The sequence below is a fragment of the Echiichthys vipera genome, assembly GCF_963691815.1.
Source record: "Echiichthys vipera genome assembly, chromosome: 15".
In the NCBI taxonomy this organism is placed as follows: domain Eukaryota; kingdom Metazoa; phylum Chordata; class Actinopteri; order Perciformes; family Trachinidae; genus Echiichthys; species Echiichthys vipera.
The window spans coordinates 16,816,737-16,827,692 of record NC_139840.1 but is presented as its reverse complement, the minus strand read 5'-3'; the positions used below and the strand labels follow the sequence as shown (position 1 = coordinate 16,827,692).

General features: G+C 40.4%; 1 protein-coding gene across 1 annotated transcript; it reads left to right on the top strand.

Annotated features, from left to right (window-relative positions):
* Positions 1-6,869: 6,869 nt before the first annotated feature.
* Positions 6,870-9,720, top strand: camk2n2a (calcium/calmodulin-dependent protein kinase II inhibitor 2a). Its single transcript, XM_083927734.1, has 2 exons — positions 6,870-7,331; positions 7,957-9,720. The coding sequence occupies exons 1-2, from the start codon at positions 7,163-7,165 to the stop codon at positions 8,025-8,027; spliced, it is 240 nt and encodes a 79-aa protein (XP_083783860.1). The 5' UTR covers positions 6,870-7,162; the 3' UTR covers positions 8,028-9,720.
* The last annotated feature ends 1,236 nt before the right edge of the window (positions 9,721-10,956 follow it).

The window sequence follows — 10,956 nt, the reverse complement described above, 5'->3', positions numbered from 1 at the left end:
ACAGTGTATTACCTACAGTACGTACATTTTGAGAAGCAGGGAGGAGCACAGGTACAGCAGGTAAGTAATGTGCTGCTGTGATATAAGCCACCGAGGAAAGTCAACATCAGTTTAAGTGTAGGCCTACGCTTTATTAAAACATTTTCTCAGATTTAACGTCAAACGCCCGTTGGGGAACTGAAGCCGTTCTCTATGCTCTCCTTAAGGCCACCAGACTCCATCGAAGAAAAACAACTTAATTTTACCTTGCAGAACACAGGAGCTGCCGGTGTGCTGCTGTCTCAATGGGTTGGTTTGTTTGTTAGTTTGCCACACAACAGAAACTAACCGATCGTAGTGCAACACACCAGCAACTCAAGTGTTCTGCAAGGTAAAATGACCGCTTTTTTTGTCAAAGGTGGCTTTGACGAGAGCATATAATGGCCTCAGTTCCCCCTGTGTAAATTGAAACAGGACTGTCTGACAGCAAGATAAAGTATTAAAAGAATTCTTCTACACTAATCCCGATATTCATATATTTAGGTGGCTAAAATATGTTTAGCTCCTGCCCCCATCCACAGCAGTACATTACTTAGCTTCCGCCTGTCCTACACTGCCTATGGATAAGTACCTCACACTAAAGAAAATCAAAACTACCCCCTTAATGCACCGCAGACAGGCAAGAGTGTGTAAAATGTTGGCTTGTTGTCACAAATTCAATAAAGCATCACTCTTTTAACCATTTGTATTGTGTATTTTGCTTATTGTCAGTATCTTAAAGTATAAATGAGGCTCCCCCATTTTGTTTTTAGAAATGGAGCAGTAATAAAACTTTACATTTTAGTATTCAGATCTGTGTGCAGCTACTATGAGATGCATTATGCTCAGTCTGTGTGCACAGATTTGAAATGATTCAAGGTTTGGCGTCTCTTAATGATCTGCAGACATCTGAACTGCAGCTGTTACATCAAATGGCTGCTGCTCCTCTTAAACATTAGGGAAAATAGTTCATGTCTGAATAGATGCACATGTTTCACAGGACTCTCAAGATGATATGAACTGATGATGTCTTTTTATTTTTCCATAGGCAGAAATACGTGTTGACAGTCTGAAAAGACTTGTGTGTACTGAGTCATCAAGCTTACTATTTCTGTCATCTCTAATAAGCAGTGAGAGGATGTGGAGGCTGGCAGATAGATGAAAAGCCACCTTTTATTTCTTCAGCACAGAAAGGGAGAGACTAACAGGCGTGTGTGTGTGTGTGTGTGTGTGTGTGTGTGTGTGTGTGTGTGTGTGTGTGTGTGTGTGTGTGTGTGTGTGTGTGTGTGTGTGTGTGTGTGTGTGTGTGTGTGTGTGTGTGTGTGTGTAAGGTGAAGAAGAGTGGAGCCTAAGACCTGAGTGGGTGTGAAAAAGGAGCAGGTGGAAGACACAGGATCTCATAAATCTTGCTCAGCGGTCAAGGGTTCCCTTTGACAAATTCTTCATGAGCTTTCTCAGCAGAACCGCAGCTGTGACTCTTGGAGAACTGTACTTACTGTACTGTGACTTCTAAGGGCATGAGGGGGTGGGGGTGGGGGTCAGTGTCATTTGATTTGTTTAGTCCAATTTCAATTAATATTTGAGAAAATGAAATGACATTACAGCAAGAGTGTGAATAATAAAAAATGCTGTAATGTGTGTGATATGAGTTCATTTGGAGAAAGCTATGAAATATACTGTAAATAAGTAATACTTTTTCATTGTCTTAGTTCATTGCCACAACTTCTTGAAGCTGAAGTTAGGCCTATTTCACTATATTTGAATTTTAACAAAAGATTGGTGCCTCTCTACCACTAGATGTCCTTCTTCCTTCACTGGAGGCTGTGAGGTACACACAGTATTGGATGAAAGTTAGGGAGGACATTGGCTTCAGTGGATGGTTTCCCAAGTCACATGTAATTAATGCACGCTGTGATATCCTGTTTAATTCAATCTGATAGCTGACAAACAATCTAGATGATATGATTATTCTCTAATTGGCTGTGTTTCATGGGTGTAGACCTTAATTTGTGTTGATGAGGGTGCAGACAGTGGTGGTTCAGTTAGGTTAAACCTTATTTATTAGATGTACCAGTTTCAAGGGATTTAATATCAGCCTTAGCTTGGTGACTAATTTTCATGACATTGTCAAATAATCATATCAAGTTTTGAGGGAGGAAAATGAAAGTCTGTTGGACCACTTCACCACTTTGGTCTAGACTGAAATGTCTTATCTACTCAGTGGATTACCATGATATTTTGTACAGATGTTCATGGTCCCTATAAGATGTACTGTATCCTACTGACTTGGGTGAGCTACTGACTTTACCTCTATACATTTAACTTGATTTGAACGGTTACTTATGGGCTGTGGCCCAATAAATGTTACTGTTAGAGGAAAAACTGCAGTAAACTGCTATCAATGAGATATTCATGATAATGAAAATTACCAACAAATGACTTATTGCGAGTGTTTGCTATCTTGATTACCATGATAGTAATAATTATCGTACCATATACTGCAGACTCTTTAGTCTTGTTTTAAACAATGTAGTCAGATGGAGCATATTAATAATAATAATAAACATTTATGTTTGTGGTACAAAATGTACAAATCCGGTATCCTGTTTTGGTGTATTTGGTGTTTGTTTACTATATATAGTTGGATGTCTTTTGTGTGATGAAGCCTTGCATCCATAAATAGCCCAGCCAAACTACAGCATATTGAGCCAAACACTGCCTTCAACAAACAATAGAGTGTAAAATGAAAATGGCATAGCTCCAGATTTTCAGACAAAAGTTTTGATAAATCTTTGAAACCCTGACACACCATGACCTTATGTGCTTGTGCTCCTGATAGGTAGCGGTTGAGAGGAGGGATTTTTTTTTTTTACTTTGGCATTAGCACTCAACAGGCAGACAGCAGAAGGAAAGGTAGAGATGCGGTATCTCAGGAGAGAGAGCCATCACAGCGTGCTATAGTCCCTGATGCCAATTACCGCTGTCACCCATCTGCTTTGGGCATGCAGTGAAACGTGGGATTAGTGACCTACTTTCTGACAGTAGTGTGACTGCAGTGCTTTTCCTCTCATCAACAAAACCAAGCACGCTCTCCCTGAGGAGAGGCAGACAGGGATGGTGTTATAGGTAAAAACTGGTCAGGTATACATGTTTTTTTCTGTCGGCCCTTCAGTTGGCAGTAGCATAGTACACTGCTACAGAGCTCATTGACCAAATTATGTGTTCTGAATTCAACAACACTTTAATTCCAATGGAAGAAGTGGAAACCATCCACATTATCTTAGGTAGAGGATGTATTTCTAAACTACATTCCATTCTTTTTTTATTAACCTACAAAAAAGCAGATTTCCTCACCTGTCTTGTGGTATCTAGCCATGTAGATACTTTTCTTTAGTTTAAAGATTTCTTCTGCAAGTAAAATTGTGGGTCGTGAGAACAAAACTATGAGCTCAAAGATGCTAAAATGTGCCATAGAGATGAGGGGAAATGCAGAGTTGGGTGTTGTTTTTCTGTGCGTTTGTCAACAATGACAACATTTTTCACATTACACATGGTTATTCGTTGCATTATGTCAAAATATTGATTGAGCAGCTTTGGTTACCAAGTACACAGGGTTTTGTTTTAAGACATATAGCTGTAGCTAGTGATGATGAGAAGTATTTGGATCTTTTACTTAAGATAATGTAGCAATACTATATTACGAGCAAAAGTATTGCGTTCAATTATGATTAATTACTGATTCATGAACATGTAAGAAGAGTATCAATGTTGTGGCTGATCAAGGTGAAGCATATTGTTTTTTTAATTGTTGTTTGTATGGAAAGTATGAACATAGCAGACTAAAGTACAATATTCCTCCCCAAAATGTAGTGTATAAGTGTAGTTTATAGAAGTATGAATTATTATAGTTCTCGCTGAACTTGAAGTTTTTCTGTAAAATCACAGACTTCACCAACATGGTACTCAAAAACATGAAATATTCGCTTTTGATCTCAGCCCTGTGCCGGGGGGCGTGGGAGTTAGGGTGTAGGCCTCTAGTGGTCTCTAACTTCAGCGTGCTGCCGACTACGGTTGTGCACATTTCTATTTCAGCTGTGTTTTCACTGATTCAAGGGCAGGAGCTATGCCAATGTTCCCACAATCAATTGGAGGATGTTTTTTGCTGAAAAACAAACAACATTAATCTTCATGACGAGGAGAGCTGATATAGGCCTGCACGGTACTTTTATTTGGTCTGGGTGTGTCTCTTCTCTTTCTCTTTGTCCTCTCACTTACATTTTTAGCATCCTGAAATATACACCTGCACACACACACACACACACACACACACACACACACACACACACACACACACACACACACACACACACACACACACACACACACACACACACACACACACACACACACACACACACACACACACAATCCTAAGAGCTGATACTCAGGGAATTGATCCTGGCTCTGAGCTCTACACTTGTTATTGGGTTTTTTTCTCAGTGTTCCTCAGGAGGGACTCTGTGTGTGTGTGTGTGTTCAGCAGCGCCTGGTCTGCTCGAGGGGAGAGAGATGGGGAGGGCTTGAGTGACTCAGCATAGTGATTCATTTATAATTGGAGGCAGTGCTTCGAGAGCACACACACATTTCTTAAGGGTGGTTGCCCTTGTCAGAGATGATGGGACTGATTGAGTGAGCCTGATCATTAAGAACTGCTGCCTGCTAAAGAGGCAGGGATGGAGACAAAGAGAAAGAAGGGAACAGAGGAGGAGAAATCACACCATGTGGATCAAGAAAGATCAATTGAACTAAACAGAGGCGGACCAAATGAGGAGTCGTGGCACTTAAAGGTGCTGAGTTCAACACGATAGGGGGCAGTGGGGAGGGGGTAAGAAAGAGAGGCGTCCGGATGATATAACAAGTGCATGTTTCTTTCCTTAACTTGTAAACATGCAGCATCTGGTACCATGTGGGGCAGCAATTCAGATTTTTCCCCACAGCCTCCAGCTGCGTTGCTGACTAATGACGTCATGTATCTCCACTTGTTGACAGCTGGAGGCTGTAGTTTATTGAGCGAGGAGGAGCTTTGTGACGTAACCCCCCGGGAATTACATTAAGATAGAGTGACACATTTATGATCTTGGATGCATTATAAAGCCTTATACACTGACTGTGGATCCATGAGAGAAAAATCTGAGTTGTATAAAGATAATTGGTTCTGTTAGTGCATTTTGAAATGCATGGAAATAGCAGTTTGGTTTGAACGTTCCTCCAAAGAAGATATGCAGACGAAATGCATGTTTTCTTGGTTCAACAGTGAAAACAGATATGCTCTAGGGACTCAGTATCATGTTTTACAGGAGGATTTATGGGCAGTGATTCTGTGGGAAGTAACCCAGCAGCCTTCATTTTGACCCTGCAGTCGCAGCCACATCTTATCCCCACAGGAAATCCAAGAGCCTTTTCAACTGCACTGATCTTAAAGAGTGTCAGCTGGTCACTTTCACTGGTCAGCTATGCAGACTGGCTGCTACAACAGAGGGACACTGCTTCAATGGAAAGGTTATTACAGACAGGTCAGCTGGCCCGAGTTGTTGGAACAAGTTTGGTCCAATAATAGGGTTCTGTCGGCTCATTATTTTAGCTTTTTATGAAACACCATATGCTGCAAGGACAGGATGTTGTAACACAGACTGCAACAAAAAGAAGCCAGGGAACAATGACGTAATTTCAGATGCAGCTAATGTATGAATTATACCGGATCTCTCTGTGGTGCTGAAATGAGCCATTCACACTTTTTTTTTTTGCTGACACACACAAACCAAGGACCATATTATGTATTTCTGTATTTTCTTGTTGATGTGTTTTTGTGCATTTCTCCTTTGTGCAAGACTCTCGGATTAGCCTGCACATGTCAGCATGTCAACCAATCCATCACTGGTGGAAGAAGTACTCAGCTCTGTTACAAGTAAAAGTACCATATTCTACTTTTTACTCAGGTACTAATATAAGATAAAACATTTAAGAAAAGGTAAAAGCATCAAAATACCATTGAAAGTGTTAGAATATTGTAGACAGTAGATAATTATAATTGATGGAGTTTGAGCCAATGTTAACTACTTCATACACTGTTTCACAGCTGAATCTAAAACAAAACAGCATACCTTATTAGCTCATCACGTGTTTATTTTTTTAAATATAAAACTACAGCTGTCAAACAAATGCAGTGGAGTATAAAGTAAGATGTTCACTTAGAAAGTTAGTTTATTATGAGTATAAAGTAACATAAAATAAAGAAAATCAAGTAAAGTAGAAGAAGCCTAATAGGTTACTTGAACATTGTACTTTAGTAGGACTTGAGTCAATGTAGGCTAATTTACCTGAAGACATAACTGAGCTTCTGTTCATGACATGCTGCTCAGAGAAGGAAATGCTCATCCTTTATAAAGTCCGCTTTAAATCTTAGTTGTCATTTGGCCTGGTATATTTTGGGGCCTATCCTATGGAACTATTATGGACTAAAATATGACATATAATACTAATGTTTACGTTCAGTTAAGCAGACACGAGATACGTTTGAATTTTCCTCATTTATCCTAAAGAAAAGCCTTATAGAGTCCTTCACTTGTGTAATTTCATCTCTCGCCTGTTGGTGTCACTCTTGCTCCTCTACCACTCGGCCCCCCCGACCCTCGCCCCCCCCGCCACACACACACACACACACACACACACACACACACACACACACACACACAAACACACACCCGGATGGATGACTTCACCGTTCTGCCTGGGTTTCCTTTATGATCCCGGGATCTCCCACTTCCCTCACCAGACATCAGCCAGCAACACAGGCGACCACAGCTCTCTCTCTCTCACACACACTCTCACGCTGTCTCTCCCTGCAGCTGCAACACATCCAGAGACCACAGAGAGACCACAACAACACCGGGACCTCAGACGCAGGTGGCCCCTTCATCCACACCGAGTTACTCTCAGAAAGGATCCCCCCGCAGGAGAAACACCAACGGCTGCAGCTTGCACATAAAAAAAAGGATCTACGGCTTTATTGAGCATATAAAGCCATCGAGGAGGACTTTTATTTACTTTTTAATCTACGCTGGTGATCCTTCTCAGCCGTGCCACAATGTCCGAGGTGCTGCCATACAACGAGGGGAAAATGAGCGGCTACGGGGCGGACAGCGAGGTCAGTCAGATGTCCTTTAGCTGCGGACTGCAGGACACAAGCGCCTTTTTCTCTGCGTCGCAGGCGAAAAGACCCCCAAAGCTGGGACAGATCGGCAGAGCCAAGCGAGGTAAAGGATGGTTAAATAAAGCATTGACACTCGGGCATGTTGTCACTAGATCTAATACATGGTTAGAATTATTTATGAGATGGAAAAACGTGCAAAAATCATTTGTGGATGCTCTGATGCTGTGATTGTAATGCATTTGATATTATATATTATATATATACGTGTTGGCGAATATTCTGCACGAATTTTGATATTTGAAAATGCACCACGGGAACAATAGTTATTTATTACACGAGTCTGTGGTTGTCGACGACATCCAGACTGTTTACATGTATGCACGAGACAGGATCTTCATGTGAGGACACACCCCATGTTGTATCCATCACACAATTGAGTGGAGTTAAACCGTGAGGATTAAAAGCCTGGCGCGTCGCCATTAGCGGGAATGAGTTATTTTTTCCCTGCTAAGTGCGCATATACTATTAATTTAATATTTCATTCATTTGTTTTTTTATTCACCTGCAACCCGCACTACAGTCACATTTTCTCGCACTTGCTTGCGATGTTTTTTTGCTTAAGTCACTGCGCCATACCCCCCTCTGTTACAGGTCATGAATAAGAATAACATGAATCCACGATAGATATATGTTCTCAGTAAACATGCTCTCCTCTCCTTTCTCTTCAGTGGTCATCGAGGACGACCGAATAGACGAGGTCCTGAAGGGGATGTCAGACAAGTCTTCACCCGGCGTTTAAAAGTGATGCGATGCCTTGCAGACTTTTTAATTTTTGATCACCGATTTGAAGCACTTGTCGGCTGTGCATGTTCGAGGATTGCAGGAGGAAAAACGGCGGCACGAAGCGAGGATGGGGTGACTGACGAAAGGCAATGAAAGAAAGGGGGGGGGGGTGGAGAAGGCTAAAGGAAGATGGAAGAAAGAGACGAAGAAAGAAAGAAGGATCGAGAGAGAGAGAGAGAAAGAGAGAGAGAGAGAGAGACTCTGGAAAAGGCCAAGTTTTATCATGGGATTGCTGGCAATTCTCCAAACGAATCCCGATTTTAAGATGTTGAGATGGCGGACACCGCTCCGTATCTCAACCTCTGCTGACTTTAATGATGGATGAACTTGTCATTACCTCACGACCATCTCTTTGTTTCCTTTCCAACAGCGCTGTAAGCAACAAAATACTGCAACTGGAGGCTGAAGCTCAATCCCAGCCCTATTTCAATAAGTTGTACAGTACAGTAGGTAGGCTAAGCCCCCTCCCCCCACACACCTTTAGGCTTTGCTTTGTTGATTCAGTCAGCGACGGTGCATTCAAGGGAGCTGTCCTTTCAGCACTGGTCCAATGCATTCCTGTTGCTGCTAACTGCTTTTTAAAAACAGACCAACCAAACCATCAAGTCTGCTAAATAGAGGAGACCCATTGTATGTAAAAACATATATCTGAGGATGGTGCAATGTTAATATTTTATGTAGTAGATGCCCTGTTTGTTTTTGGGCCCTTAAAGAGCATTAGGCCACAGATTAAACCTGAAACACAGGCTACATTCTTCTTCTTGCATTACCCATCCGTGGTTGAAGGTGCAGCTTGGCACCTCCATGTAGCTGATATACACCTGCACATATCTCCCTTCCCTCTTTTTTTTTTTTTTTTTTTGCATTTTCAAACGCTCAGATATCTACAGAGGCCAGAACAAATGTGGAGATTATAGTAAATGTCTAAAATAAAAGTCATGAAATGGATAGGACAAAAAAAAAATATGCTTTCCATAATTTGGTTATTTCAATTTCGCAATTATTCGTGTTTTCGTCTTCTATAAGATTTTTCTCCATCTATTTGCATGAACTTTCACTCCGGTGCCAACGCAGGTGCCACTTCTCTTACCCTGGCACGCTTCTTTTTAACAAAAGTCATATTTGTATTTTTATATCTAAATATTTGTTATTTAAATGATATGCTAGTCTATCGTCTTACAATTCATCAACAAAATGTTTCTACTTCAGAGAGGATATACAGAATGAGACTAAGAGGTGAAGCTGAGATTATGGCGGACTGGTCTCGTTCTATATCAGAGGTCGGGTGTTTTTTAAAGACTAACTGAATGTGTCTGGGGTTTTTGCACACATCAATGTTAAACTATTATTAAGAAATCGTATACTGTGACTTGAGCTTCGTTGATGACTTTGTTAGAAAATGGCAGTTTTAGAGTATATTGCACTGTTTACGAATATCCTCAAATAACAAGTTGTTATTTGACCAATTTTGGACATTACAGTTTTTGTTTTTTAATTTTGTTTATTTTGTACCATTACTTTAAAGAAACTGGATATGGTTTGTTGTGCATGAAACCTTAATATTTTCAATAATGAGACATCGTTTTATGAAGCAAAAAAGCAACAAAAATGTCATGACATTCTAAGAATGAGTCATTGTATATTATGATGCCATTTTCACTGTATTTGGTGAATTAATAAATGGTTAAAGAACATCTCCATGTGATTCTTGGCTGTTTGTCCCAAGACATTTTACCAGCAATTCAAAGGAAGATGACAAACAATAGGACCAACATGGCACAGGCCTGTTCTGTGGATAAAAGTCAAGGAGAAAAAACACTTCAGAACAGTAACATAGAAAAAATGAATGTCAGAGTTTTTTTCAGAGCCCAAATGTAGCATCAAAAAGCAAAAGTCTTCTCATTTCTTTGTAGCTTTTGGAGTCAGCAGCCATGACCTCAGTGACAGTAAATACTGATCCTTAATTAAAGAGGAGGGAAAGGAACAGTGATCCATCTGTTAAGCAGTTAAACAGCTCTATGCCAGTCTACACCAGTGAATTCATTAAACCACAGACCCTTGGGGAGCCACGACTGGCTACATGATCATCTATCAAAGTCTACATGTGCAGTGTCCTCATACAGTAGCGCTCACACAAAGTCTATAACAGGTCTGTTAACACTTGCTTCGGCAAACCTATATCATGCACAAAACTCTCAAAAAATAATGTTCTGTGGTTTATCTTTGTCCAACGTACCCACACAAAACAGCAGAAATTGAACATTTCAAACATTTATCCATTACTTTTAGCTCTTTGGTGTTTTTTTTTACTTGGTAGTTCCAATATGCTCTCAATCGCAAAAGAAAAAAAATGGTATGAAGGTGTTAACTGATTTAGGTTGGCGAAAAACCTACTAACTATGCAGTCAAGCTAATATACTGTACCTATAGTTAATAGGTCTTTGTGACATTAAATACACTAAAGATTAGCATTGCAGCCATTTGTAACTCTGTTTTCACCTAAACACAAATATGTGCATTCTGTGCGTATTGTACATACGACAACAACAAAAACACCATATCAACAACAAGTAACAAGAAACATACTGTACATACAGCAACAACAAAGACACCATCAACAACAAGTAACAAGAAACATACTGTACATACGGCAACAACAAAGACACCATCAACAACAAGTAACAAGAAACATACTGTACATAAGGCAACAACAAAGACACCATCAACAACAAGTAACAAGAAACATACTGTACATAAGGCAACAACAAAGACACCATCACCAACAAGTAACAAGAAACATACTGTACAAACGGCAACAACAAAGACACCATCAACAACAAGTAACAAGAAACATACTGTACATACGGCAACAACAAAGACACCAT